Source organism: Brachyhypopomus gauderio, chromosome 16, assembly GCF_052324685.1.
Source record: "Brachyhypopomus gauderio isolate BG-103 chromosome 16, BGAUD_0.2, whole genome shotgun sequence".
In the NCBI taxonomy this organism is placed as follows: domain Eukaryota; kingdom Metazoa; phylum Chordata; class Actinopteri; order Gymnotiformes; family Hypopomidae; genus Brachyhypopomus; species Brachyhypopomus gauderio.
In genome coordinates this window covers 22,897,482-22,911,857 of record NC_135226.1, presented here as the reverse complement: position 1 = coordinate 22,911,857, position 14,376 = coordinate 22,897,482, and the positions used below count along the sequence as shown (strand labels likewise).

The window sequence follows — 14,376 nt, the reverse complement described above, 5'->3', positions numbered from 1 at the left end:
AATATTACATTACACACTAAACTCTACAGCACCGTTCCAGTCACATTACAGGTGCACATGCAGCTCCACCCACTATAAAGACACTAGTGGTGAGTGCTGGGTGTGTGTGAGCTGGGTGTGTGTGTGCGTTTGTTGGGTGTGTGTGAGCGTGTGTTGGGTGTGTGTGAGCTGGGTGTGCATGTGGGTGTGTTGGGTGTGTGTGAGCGCTGGGTGTGTGTGCGTGTGTTGGGTGTGTGTGTGTGTGTTGGGTGTGTGTGTGTGTGTGTGAGCTGGGTGTGTGTGTGTGTGTGTTGGGTGTGTGTGTGTGTGTGTGAGCTGGGTGTGTGTGTGTGTGTGTGTGTGTGTGTGTGTGTGTGTGTGTGTGTGTGTGAGCTGGGTGTGTGTGTGTGTGTGTGTGTGTGTGTGTGTGTGTGTGTTGGATGTGTGTGTGTGTGTGTGTGTGTGTGTTCTGGATGTGTGTGTGTGTGTTGGATGTGTATGTGTGTTCTGGATGTGTGTGTGTGTGTGTGTGTGTTCTGGATGTGTGTGTGTGTGTGTTGGGTAAGTGTTGGGTGTGTGTGTTCTGGATGTGTGTGTGTGTTGTGTGTGTGTGTTGTGTAAGTGTTCGGTGTGTTGGGTGTGTGTGTTGTGTAAGTGTTGGGTGTGTTGGGTGTGTGTGTTGTGTAAGTGTTGGGTGTGTGTGTTGGGTAAGTGTTGGGTGTGTGTGTTCTGGATGTGTGTGTGTGTGTTGGGTGTGTGTTGTGTAAGTGTTGGGTGTGTGCGTGTTGTGTAAGTGTTGGGTGTGCGTGTTGGGTAAGTGGTGGGTGTGTGTGTTGGGTAAGTGTTGGATGTGTGTTGTGTAAGTGTTGGGTGTGTGTGTCTTGGGTGTGTGTGTTCTGGATGTGTGTGTGTGTTGGGTGTGTGTTGTGTAAGTGTTGGGTGTGTGCGTGTTGTGTAAGTGTTGGGTGTGCGTGTTGGGTAAGTGTTGGGTGTGTGTATTGGGTAAGTGGTGGGTGTGTGTGTTGGGTAAGTGTTGGATGTGTGTTGGGTAAGTGTTGGATGTGTGTGTTGTGTAAGTGTTGGGTGTGTGTGTTGTGTAAGTGTTGGGTGTGTGTGTTGTGTAAGTGTTGGGTGTGTGTGTTGTGTAAGTGTTGGGTGTCTGGTGATGTCTGTTGTTCTTTGCTGATCTACAATATTACATTACACACTAAACTCTACAGCACCGTTCCAGTCACATTACAGGTGCACATGCAGCTCCACCCACTATAAAGACACTAGTGGTGAGTGCTGGGTGTGTGTGAGCTGGGTGTGTGTGTGCGTTTGTTGGGTGTGTGTGAGCGTGTGTTGGGTGTGTGTGAGCTGGGTGTGTGTGTGGGTGTGTTGGGTGTGTGTGAGCGCTGGGTGTGTGTGCATGTGCGTGTGTTGGGTGTGTGTGAGCGCTGGGTGTGTGTGTGCGTGTGTTGGGTGTGTGTGTGTGTGTGTGTTGGGTGTGTGTGTGTGTGTGTGAGCTGGGTGTGTGTGTGTGTGTTCTGGATATGTGTGTGTGTGTGAGCTGGGTGTGTGTGTGTGTGTTGGATGTGTGTGTGTGTGTTCTGGATGTGTGTGTGTGTGTTGGATGTGTATGTGTGTTCTGGATGTGTGTGTGTGTGTGTTCTGGATGTGTGTGTGTGTGTGTGTTGGGTAAGTGTTGGGTGTGCTGGGTGTGTGTGTTCTGGATGTGTGTGTGTGTGTTGTGTGTGTGTGTTGTGTAAGTGTTCGGTGTGTTGGGTGTGTGTGTTGTGTAAGTGTTGGGTGTGTGTGTTGTGTAAGTGTTGGGTGTGTGTGTTGTGTAAGTGTTGGGTGTGTGTGTCTTGGGTGTGTGTGTTCTGGATGTGTGTGTGTGTTGGGTGTGTGTTGTGTAAGTGTTGGGTGTGTGCGTGTTGTGTAAGTGTTGGGTGTGCGTGTTGGGTAAGTGTTGGATGTGTGTTGTGTAAGTGTTGGGTGTATGTGTTGTGTAAGTGTTGGGTGTGTGTGTTGTGTAAGTGTTGGGTGTGTGTGTTGGGTAAGTGTTGGGTGTGTGTGTTGGGTAAGTGTTGGGTGTGTTGGGTGTCTGGTGATGTCTGTTGTTCTTTGCTGATCTACTTTATTGTGCTAATATTGATCTCACAGAAAGGCCAACACGTCTGTGGTGTATTTTCAATTTGAGTTGAGACTCTTCACACAATTTGTGAAATTGACAAGGCGCTGGTACAGGGGGCCGCGCTGCTCAGCTACGCCTGCAGGGGGCGTGAGAGGACAGAAATGAAGACGGTAGAGCCACTTCCACTGAACCATCATTCAGATTTATTACGACAACATTGGCAGAGAGAGAAAGAGAAAGATCACAAAAGCTGCTGTACAAGAGGCCCAACAAACACTTCACTCTAGTTCTGCAGGTCAGGATACACGGGCATGCCAGGAGGTGAAGAGGTTAACACAAGCAGATCCCAAACCCAAATGCACAGCCCAGTATTGAGAAGGCACGTACACAGACTGAAATGTTTTTGTAGGTCAAAGACACACTGTAGTTGTTAAAAAAAAGAGGAAAGTAACAAAGAGAAAGAGATACAGAACACTGATAAAGGAGTGCGGAGCGTCAGTTTGGATGGTGCTCTTCATCCTTTGAGAATCTGAGAGCTGCAGGGAAGCAGACTGTAACGTTTCTACTGCCAGGTACTCAAAGGGTTAAAGGTAGGGGTGTCACGATTTCAATATTTAATCGAAATCGATCGAAATTATGTCACGATTTCGAGCCTCGAAGTCAAAAAGAGGATCGACGATCCCTCCCTCTAAGCTACGCAAGCACCCACACTACGCAAAGTAAAGCCTGGTTTATACTTGACCTAATTAAGTTAAATATTTATACATATACTCAAAATAATTCGCTTTTTTATTATTTAATGGTTGTTTATTTTCAAAACGCCCAATCTTAACGTCTTCACATTCTCTCATGTTTCGTCCTGAAATTACAAGAGGCTCGTATTTGTTAACGTAATACAAGAAAACTGTTCAGTCAGACAGATATTTGTTGTGAAACGAAGTCGTTACAATTTCAAGCATTTTCAAGTACTTAAGCCTAAATTCCAGCACTTTTCAAATCTGAAACACAAAGCAACATTAAAATTCGTCAGGTAAATGTTCCTTCCCCTGTTGTTGAGGGGTGTTTCTCTATACTACCACATATCGTTTCGGACAACACTGCACAGAACGTGACGCGCCAACGCCTCTGCCGTTCACGCAGGTTAGCACAAGGTGTGCGGAGTCACTCACATCTTACGCCCTCCATGTATGAAGACACTAAAGAAATTGTTTTTTAAGATATTTTGTAGCATAGAGTTTAGTTTGTTAAAGCTCTATTTGTTCTATTATTTTGTACTGTTCCTGTATTTTTATTATTTATTTTATGTTGCACATTGCTGTTTTAATAGTGCACATTGCTGCTACCAAAAAAAGCCACTAGATAGCAGGTACCCTCTGTGACCTCATTTTTGTTATTATTATTTGTTTGTTTTTGTTGTTTTCCACTGAGAACAAGATTGTTACATTTATCTTAATTAAATTATTAAAATTTGACCATTAGTGCCTAATGTGGTGTATTACAGATCACTTGTATCACTTTGCATCAATTATATCAAACCCACCTTTTAAAATAAGATATTGTAAATTTGATTAATCAAACCAATGACTGACCATAGACTAATCTAAAACTGGCATAGGCCTCTCTGCTGTAAATCGAGAATCGAATCGTGACCCTAAAATCGGAAATACAATCGAATCGAGGATTTACAGAATCGTGACACCCCTACTTAAAGGTAAACAAAGAGGACTAGAGCATTCGATAGTTTGAGTGACAGGTGCAGAACACACATGAGAGAGACAGAAAGCTCCTCCTCTAACCACCTGTTTGTTCAACACTGCCCATCATGGCGGACACATTCATATCAAAGAAAACACGTTGCATACTGATCATTAGCAAACTCACATCACTACTTAACACAGAGGATCAAGTCTGTCTATACTGAAAATAAATAAGCATATTTTCCTGTAATAAAAATACACTATTAATTTAGCATGTACACATTGTTCATAAAAACAGCCCATGTTCACAGGCAGGCCAGACAACGCAGAACTATCAACTCTTGTCAATTTCACAAATTGAGAAGGCAGCGCAAACTGTGGCAAACAGACCCGAGATGAGGAAGATGAGGGAGATGAGGGAGATGAGAAACCCCGTTCAGTTTGGCTGGGGGGGGGGCAGTGGTCGGGTGGATGACCTGCTCCGGGGAAGAGAGTGTCCGTCTCTTCAGAGGTCCGTCACACATCCAGGAGGACAGTGCAAAACTCAACAGCACAAAACCTGCTGAAATATTCACACGTCTGCCTGGGCAGTGATGGCCAACGCAGACTCACGTCTGACCTGAGCAGCCGGTCAGTCTCCACAACACTGCAGTGAGGACACTGGTCAGGAGGACGGGGACAAACACTGCAGTGAGGACACTGGTCAGGAGGACGGGGACAAACACTGCAGTGAGGACACTGGTCAGGAGGACGGGGACAAACACCACTGTCAGGGAGCAGCACTGTCAGGAACAGGTCTGCACAATATATCGTTTGTTAATCATTATCACAATACTGGTCTCTGCAATACTGATATTGCCCAAGTATGAGCCCTCTAGCAAATCAATACTGTGTGTGTGTGTGTGTGTGTGTGTGTGTGTGTGTGTGTGTGTGTGTGAGCGCATCTTTGCCCATCTTAGATGTAGCAGATGTGGTGGTTTTGATGAACCACATCTAAATGATCTGATAAGGTTGTTGGTCTGATGACTCCAGGACATGGACCATGACTCATCATTTTGAGGTCAGGAGTACTGACGCACAACTACAGTGTGCTGAACACAATTACACACAGCAGTTTGTCCAAATTGTTGAGTTCTACTGGAGGTCATTTTTATGTATTATTTTCATGTCTGGCAAACAAAACAAGCCAATTGTAGTGAGCAGGTCCCCCACACCCCCCCCCCCCCAACACGTCCCAGCTCCTCCTGGACTACACGTGCTGACGGGGCGATAGCCCGCCTGCTGGAGCTTTAATCATCTGTCAGTGTTGCTCAGCAAGATAAGATGGAAAATTAATGATACAGTGGCCATGCTAATGCAATTCCTTACACATACACTCACTGGCAGCCATGTGATGACACAAACTTAAGTTAGTTAAGTCCTGATTGACAGAGGGAGAGGAGAGAGGAGGAGAAGAGAGGAGGAGAAGAGAGGATAAAGGAGGAGAAAGAGGAGGAGAGAAGCCATGTTAAAGGGTGAATATCCGTGCAGGTGAGTGACAGACGTGAATGTGAAGCATTATGTGATGAAGAGTTCAGACCAGAGCAAGATCACTACACTGAGCACTTCTAGAAGAGCGAGACCTTTATGATGGACACCTGAGCTGAGAAGAGAGACACGCACACACGCACCTCCATCAGAATACAGATAAACTCTCCCCCCTGTGGTTAGACAGGCCTGTAGGTGCGGCCCAGGCCCACGGCTGCACCTGACCTAGCAGATCTGTAGCAGAACCTCCCACACGGGCCAGGTCCACACACACTGCTGTAGGGACACGCCAGGTGCACACACACTGCTGTAGGGACACGCCAGGTGCACACACACTGCTGTGGGGACATGCCAGGTGCACACACACTGCTGTGGGGACATGTCAGGTCCACACACACTGCTATGGGGACACGTCAGGTCCACACACACTGCTGTAGGGACACGCCAGGTGCACACACACTGCTGTGGGGACACGCCAGGTGCACACACACTGCTGTGGGGACACGTCAGGTCCACACACACTGCTGTGGGGACACGTCAGGTGCACACACACTGCTGTGGGGACACGTCAGGTCCACACACACTGCTGTGGGGACAAGTCAGGTCCACACACACACTGCTGTGGGGACACGCCAGGTCCACACACACTGCTGTGGGGACACGTCAGGTCCACACACACACTGCTGTAGGGACACGCCAGGTCTACACACACTGCTGTGGGGACACGTCAGGTCCACACACACTGCTGTGGGGACACGTCAGGTGCACACACACTGCTGTAGGGACACGTCAGGTGCACACACACTGCTGTGGGGACACGCCAGGTGCACACACACTGCTGTGGGGACACGTCAGGTCCACACACACTGCTGTGGGGACACGTCAGGTCCACACACACTGCTGTGGGGACACGTCAGGTCCACACACACACTGCTGTGGGGACACGCCAGGTGCACACACACACTGCTGTGGGGACACGCCAGGTGCACACACACTGCTGTAGGGACACGCCAGGTCCACACACACTGCTGTGGGGACACGTCAGGTCCACACACACTGCTGTGGGGACACGTCAGGTCCACACACACTGCTGTGGGGACACGCCAGGTGCACACACACTGCTGTAGGGACACGCCAGGTGCACACACACTGCTGTGGGGACACGCCAGGTGCACACACACTGCTGTGGGGACACGCCAGGTGCACACACACTTCATCACTGCTAACTGCCTCAGTTATTCTGACAACTCAGTCGTCTCTGTTCAACATCTGTGATCACAGCAGTGAACAAAGTGCAAAACTAATAAAAGACCAAATCACTCTGTAACTCTTCTGAGGAGAGGGAGGAGAAACTGGCTTGTGTTACGTCTACAAACTGAACACTACAAAACACTGCAGGACACTATTCCAAACACTCACTAAGCTTAGCCCACCAAATTAGAAGAGAAACCCAGTAAAAGTCATTTATGCCTGTAAACTAGAGAGAATGTTGTCAGTCTATAATACCGAAGAGCTTCAGACAGCTCAAACTTATCCAAAGGGATAATCATAAATTAAGAGATAAATAATCATTCTGTACAATAATTAGTGTAACTACAACTGTTCATATTGTGAAGGAGAAACAAAACAAAAAATGAAATGATATGAGATGGTGTGAAATGTCCAACACTCATTAATGTGCCTCTGCCGTCCTAGAAATCAGGGGATTGGAAGAGGGTCATGAATAGACCTGAGAGTGTTTACAGACGTGTGTGTGTGTGTGTGTGTGTGTGTGTGTGTGTGAGTGTGTGTGGGCCTCACCACAGTAAGCGCACCAGTTCCTCACCTGTGGCGGGGGGTTGGTGTGTGTGTGTGTGTGTGTGTGTGTGTGTGTGTGTGTGTGTGTGTGTGTGTGGGCCTCACCACAGTAAGCGCACCAGTTCCTCACCTGTGGCGGGGGGTTGGTGGGCTGACAGCCCAGGCAGGTCAGTGAACTGTCGGACATGCCGTGCTTCAACTCACCGCCCACGTCCGCCAGCTTCATGTCCAGCTGGACAGACAGGGCGTCCTCCGAGTCCTCCTTGCCCACGCTGCTGCCCCCGATGGAGGGGAGGTCCAGCGACTTCACCGAGGCCGAGTCCTCTTTGGTCTGTTTGAAGGCTGCCAGCTTGTCCACCACGTTCTTCTCGGAGGAGCCCAGCGCCGTGCAGAACTTGGACGACTGGAAGTCCGCGAAGTCGTCTGTGTCGCTTTTGAGCGAGGAGGAGGAGCCTCCGCATCCCACCTCCTTGCCCTCGTCATAGGCCACGCCCCCCTCCAACGACAGCTGCTTGAACACATCATACTTGTCGACGACGGGCGCCTGCCGAGGGCGGGGCACCCCGGAGGGGGCGTCGACACGCTGGCCCTCGGGCCGCGCTTCGCCACACCCCCCAAACGCCAGGAAGTCTGCGAAGTCGTCCTGTGCTGGGACTCCGCCCCTCTGTCCCGTGGGCCCCGCCTCAGACGAGGAGGAGGAGAAGAGAGCGAAGTCACCGAAGTCGTCGGCACCAGTGGGTTTGTGGCCCATGTGGGGAAGGATGAGGGAGGGCATGGAGGGGGCGGGGCAGGGGGCGGGGCTGGCCTTAGGTTCAACAACGGAGGAAGCAGAGGTGGGTGGAGTCATAGAGGCAAAGAGGTCCAAATGTGTGATGTTGAGGGGGTTGTTGGGCTGGGGGAGTGTGTGAGGAAGAGTGTGGGAGGAGGAAGATGGCTGGAACACCTTGGACTGGTCTGCTGCCTCTAGTGGAGAAACGCTGCTGGCCGTCTTAAAGTCTGTGAAACCATCGTCGGCTCCAACAGACTTGAAATCGGCAAACCCGTCACCTGTGAGGAGAAACAAGGACACAACATCAGAGCAGAAGGGGGAGGAGCTTCAGGAATATTCAAATGTCCTCGTTTAGCACACCTACAAAGGAAATGGACCAGTCCTGTAGCCCTGATGGACCAGTTCTGTAGTACTAATGGACCAGTCCTGTAGCCCTGATGGACCAGTACTGTAGTACTAATGGACCAGTCCTGTAGTACTAATGGACCAGTCCTGTAGTACTGATGGACCAGTTCTGTAGTACTAATGGACCAGTTCTGTAGTACTAATGGACCAGTCCTGTAGCCCTAATGGACCAGTCCTGTAGTACTGATGGACCAGTTCTGTAGTACTGATGGACCAGTTCTGTAGTACTAATGGACCAGTTCTGTAGTACTAATGGACCAGTACTGTGACCCTGATGGCACTAGACCCACTGAACTGCACACAGTGTGATGCTCTCAGCATCAGACACCCCTACACACACACACCCCTACACACAACAAACACCCCTACATACACATCCCGACACACACATCCCGACACACACACACCTCCCTACACACACACACACCCCCCTACACACACACCCCTACACATACACACACCCCTACATACACATCCCCCTCCCCAGCCACCAACACACACACACACACCCTCACCAACACCCCACGCACACACAAATCAATATGGTTCACGCCAGGGGCGGATCTAGGGGCGGGGCTGGGGTGGGCCAGGCCCACTCCGATTGGCAGCTGGGCCCACCTAATCACAAGCTCAGAATACAGTTTTCCGTATGAAAATTAATGAAAATAAACTATAATTGCTGCAGGATGGCGCCTAGCGCACGAGTCATTTAATGACCATAAACCCTGCCCACCCCGAACAAACCCCCCCCCCCCCCCCCCCCCCCCCCCCCCCCGGTCAACAAATCACGTTCGCCACCCCCCGTCAATAACTTTCGTTCATGCTTGCCCACCCCAATTACACTTTGGCCCGTGCAAAAACTGCCGGCTGCATCTGCCACTGGTTCACGCTTTTTGTTTCTCTGCTGGGTGTATGACAGGCAGTTAAGAGATATTTCTGTTGTGCCAATAATTTTGTTGATCATGCATACACAATTAGTTTCATGTAGACATGAGATTTGTTTATCTGTGTAGTTGAATGATTACTGGATTTAAAACTGGTGTTGATATCATATGATGAACTCCTGCTCATACTCCAGTGATTACGCAGTGGGAGTAAAGAACACATTATGATCCACTTTCAAGGCGCGTCCTTGAGAGCTCGGACATTTCTCAAGGAAGCTCCGTCTTCAGCAACAACCTCAGTCCTCCATCTCCGATCGTGCAGGAGTGTTTTAATCAGCACGGTTCAAAGTGTCTCAGGTCTCTGATGGATCCAACAAGAGACTCAACGTTTCTCAGCAATGCTGCACTGCTGGAGGACGTGGTGCTCATACGGACTAACACGTCTCCTGAGTTGATCATGAGTCTGAACAGAGAAAACACGGCAGTGTGTAGTCTCAGTGTAGTCTCAGTGTAGTCTCAGTGGCACCAGAAAAACAATCGATGGTATTTCACATGTGCTGACGAACACACCTGGACCACCCTGTAAAGGTGAAGCCTTTAAACTGGGCAGGTGATCTGCAGCACATCCTCGCCCCCCCCCCCCCCCCCCCCCCACACACACACACACACAGGGGGCGGAGAAAGGGGTGGGGACACGCCCAAGAGAAAGAGGCCACTGCAACACACAACTTACGGGGGCTGTCACAGCGCCTCCTGCTGGACTCTGTTCTAGTGAGACAGGGACACACATACACCTGCATGAACACCTTTCATTTCCATCACAGGTAGGCTGTCTCTTTACAGGTGATCCTGACTTCAGGATCACACAGTGGAAATGACAGGAAACAGGGTTAGTAGAATACCTATCATTATCAAGAGAACAGACCTAGAATCAGGTGGTCGTACATGTCAGGTGAACTGTACATGTCAAGATGAAGGAGTCTGTTCGGTGTAGTGCGAGAGGGTGTGTGTGTGGCTCTGTGCTGTAATACACACGTACACAGGTGTACCAGGGTGTGTGTGTCTCTGGGTAATACACATGTACACAGGTGTACCAGGGTGTGTGTGTCTCTGGGTAATACACACGTACACAGGTGTGTGTGTCTCTGAGTAATACACACGTACACAGGTGTACCAGGGTGTGTGTGTCTCTGGGTAATACACATGTACACAGGTGTACCAGAGTGTGTGTGTCTCTGGGTAATACACACGTACACAGGTGTGTGTGTCTCTGAGTAATACACACGTACACAGGTGTACCAGGGTGTGTGTGTCTCTGGGTAATACACACGTACACAGGTGTGTGTGTCTCTGAGTAATACACACGTACACAGGTGTACCAGGGTGTGTGTGTCTCTGGGTAATACACGTACACAGGTGTACCAGGGTGTGTGTGTCTCTGAGTAATACACACGTACACAGGTGTACCAGGGTGTGTGTGTGTCTCTGGGTAATACACACGTACACAGGTGTGTGTGTCTCTGGGTAATACACATGTACACAGGTGTACCAGAGTGTGTGTGTCTCTGGGTAATACACACGTACACAGGTGTGTGTGTCTCTGAGTAATACACACGTACACAGGTGTACCAGAGTGTGTGTGTCTCTGGGTAATACACACGTACACAGGTGTGTGTGTCTCTGAGTAATACACACGTACACAGGTGTACCAGGGTGTGTGTGTCTCTGGGTAATACACGTACACAGGTGTACCAGGGTGTGTGTGTCTCTGAGTAATACACACGTACACAGGTGTACCAGGGTGTGTGTGTGTCTCTGGGTAATACACACGTACACAGGTGTGTGTGTCTCTGGGTAATACACATGTACACAGGTGTACCAGGGTGTGTGTGTCTCTGGGTAATACACACGTACACAGGTGTGTGTGTCTCTGGGTAATACACATGTACACAGGTGTACCAGGGTGTGTGTGTCTCTGGGTAATACACGTACACAGGTGTACCAGGGTGTGTGTGTCTCTGAGTAATACACACGTACACAGGTGTACCAGGGTGTGTGTGTCTCTGGGTAATACACGTACACAGGTGTACCAGGGTGTGTGTGTCTCTGGGTAATACACACGTACACAGGTGTGTGTGTCTCTGGGTAATACACATGTACACAGGTGTACCAGAGTGTGTGTGTCTCTGGGTAATACACATGTACACAGGTGTACCAGGGTGTGTGTGTCTCTGAGTAATACACGTACACAGGTGTGTGTGTCTCTGGGTAATACACATGTACACAGGTGTACCAGGGTGTGTGTGTCTCTGGGTAATACACACGTACACAGGTGTGTGTGTCTCTGGGTAATACACACGTACACAGGTGTGTGTGTCTCTGGGTAATACACATGTACACAGGTGCAGGGGTGATAGTGGGAAAAATTCCTGAGCCTGAACTTTTTCTGAGCGGGGGGGTTAATTATTAGAATATTTAATAATTAATCTTTAAATTAATTAATAATAAATAAGTCAGGTAATCATTATAGTGAAATAAAAAACTATAAATAAAAAAGAAAATGCTGTAACCTAAAGAGGCTGTAACCTAAACAGGCATGATTAATTATTTATTGATTACTGTTAGTAAATTATAGGATACCAGAAAACTCAAAGAAATTATGCAAATAAAGTTTAAATGAATTACAAGTATTATGATTATAGTTAGTTTTTACATATAAAATTTAATACATTTAATAAATATTTTGTGTTGGTTTATTAGGACATACATTTTGTGCTTTTGTTCATGTATTACACCTTACGCCGTAAGGCGGCCAGGATGAACCAGATCGTCTGACCACCTGTACCGGCTCAAAAGAAAACACTCTTATATTTCTGATAAAAATTTAACTTAATCAGAGTAAAGATAAAATACTGAATTTATCTTGTATCTACCTCTGAAGCTCTTCCGATGTCTGAAATACAGGTGGTCTACGGGTTACGACGTTGATCTGTCGTAAATCGATTTTCGGTGTAAATCGGAACATACGTACATACTGTACGTAAATAACGTACTATACGCAGTTATCCTATCCTAAAGCTAGCCTTTTGGCCAATACCTTTATCCATAGCTGCGTTTAACTAATCCTGACGCCGCGCACACCAAACACCAAGTTCCGTTTACGACGCAGAACCACTTAGGTCCAAACGAGGCTTTATACAGTAAATGGGAGTTGTGTAGTAACCACGAAAAATCGTAACTTGGGAACCTCGTAAGGATCATAATCATATTTCGGCCTCAAAACAGATATAGCATGCGCGCGCGTGTGGTTTATCATTATGATTTGACGGATTTTTCCCCCCCTCAAATTTTTTTTCTCGCGGACATGTCGGTACGCCGGAATTCCGGCGTGGCGCCTGAAATCTATCAGGCCTGCAGGTGTACCAGGGTGTGTGTGTCTCTGGGTAATACACACGTACACAGGTGTACCAGGGTGTGTGTGTCTCTGGGTAATACACACGTACACAGGTGTACCAGGGTGTGTGTGTCTCTGGGTAATACACACGTACACAGGTGTACCAGGGTGTGTGTGTCTCTGGGTAATACACACGTACACAGGTGTACCAGGGTGTGGCTTACCGGGCTTTCGGTCTGCAGGCTGCTCCAACTCTCTGAACACACTGTACTTGTCCCCAAAATCTGGAACAAAAACCACAAATGAAACAACAAATATGAAAAAGTGGCTGTGTACAATTGTGCCTGGCTGTGTGTGGTGTGTGTGGCTTCGGTGCAGTTGTGTGTGGCTGTGCGCGGTGTGGTGTGTGTGTCTGCGTGCGGTGTGTGTGTGTGTGTGTGTGTGTGTGTGTGTGTGTGTGTGTGTGTGTGTGTGTGTGTGTGTGTGTACCTGACATCGGGGGTGCAGGTTCAGACTGCTCTGCTGTCAAGTGCTTAAAAACTGCATATTTATCAGAGGAAGAGGAGGATGAAGAGCCAGATACTGGAGTCAGCACGGCAAGAACACTGTAAACACACACACACACCACACACACACACACTAAGACACTGCCCTCCACAGTACTGGTGTTGACGGGATCAAGAGTGTCGCTGTGGAAACGGCTCACAATGGCCATGAGCTCCTCATCACCTCCCAGTCTCACGTCTCCCAGTCTCACGTCTCCCAGTCTCACGTCTCCCAGTCTCATGTCTTCCAGTCTCACGTCTCCCAGTCCCATGTCTCCCAGTCTCATGTCTCCCAGTCTCACGTCTCCCAGTCCCACGTCTCCCAGTCCCATGTCTCCCAGTCCCACGTCTCCCAGTCCCACGTCTCCCAGTCTCATGTCTCCCAGTCTCACGTCTCCCAGTCCCACGTCTCCCAGTCCCATGTCTCCCAGTCTCACGTCTCCCAGTCCCATGTCTCCCAGTCTCCGTCACTGGGCCAATCATCTTTTGAGGAGTTCCCACCTTTAATTAGAGAACCAGCCCAGCAACTGGAGATGAGAGAAGAAACTAACACACACACACACACACACACACACACAGACCACACAGAGACACACACACACACACAGACCACAGAGACACACACACAGAGACAGACACACACAGAGACAGACACACACAGAGACAGACACACACACACGCACACAGAGACACACACACACACACACACACACACACACTCTGACCCCACATACACTCTCTCTCACCGATTTGACCAATAGCCCCCCCCCCCCCCCAGCACCACATTTCTGCCTGCAGTTTGAAAGTAATAAAATGGGATGAGCTGATCAGATGAAAGAGCTTCATTAGTGAAGGCGTAATCGGTGTGACGGCCAGATGATTACGGGCCATTACAAACACACCTGATACTACAGGTGCGTCCCACCTCAGGAGGAACTACGCCATCAGAAACACGATCATGAGGATCCAGTGAAGAACACTGCACACATCACTGGATCAAACAACCCCATCCTGCCCCAGGGGACAATGAGAGGCGTGTCCATCTAACCCACCTGCTCTGGGAGGAGGACGTGCTGGGGAATGTCCCCTTGTCTCCTTGGAGATCTGCGAAGGAGTCGTCTCTGCCGCCCGCCTTCGGGGCCTCCTGAAAGTCCTGGAAGTCGTCGTCATCGGCGACGGTCTTGGTCCCCTGCAGGACAGTGACCAAACGCATGAGGCGAGCGCTACAGGACCTTAAAGAAACCTCTGCCGCCATGAAGA

At 49.1% G+C, this 14,376-nt stretch overlaps 1 protein-coding gene across 1 annotated transcript in view; it reads right to left on the bottom strand.

Annotated features, from left to right (window-relative positions):
* Positions 1–14,376, bottom strand: part of synrg (synergin, gamma) — a 44,202-nt gene that overhangs the window by 17,074 nt on the left and 12,752 nt on the right. The window contains 5 exon segments of the mRNA XM_076977108.1: positions 7,250–7,291; positions 7,294–8,166; positions 12,796–12,855; positions 13,061–13,176; positions 14,169–14,305. Coding sequence (XP_076833223.1) covers positions 7,250–7,291; positions 7,294–8,166; positions 12,796–12,855; positions 13,061–13,176; positions 14,169–14,305 — 1,228 coding nt within the window.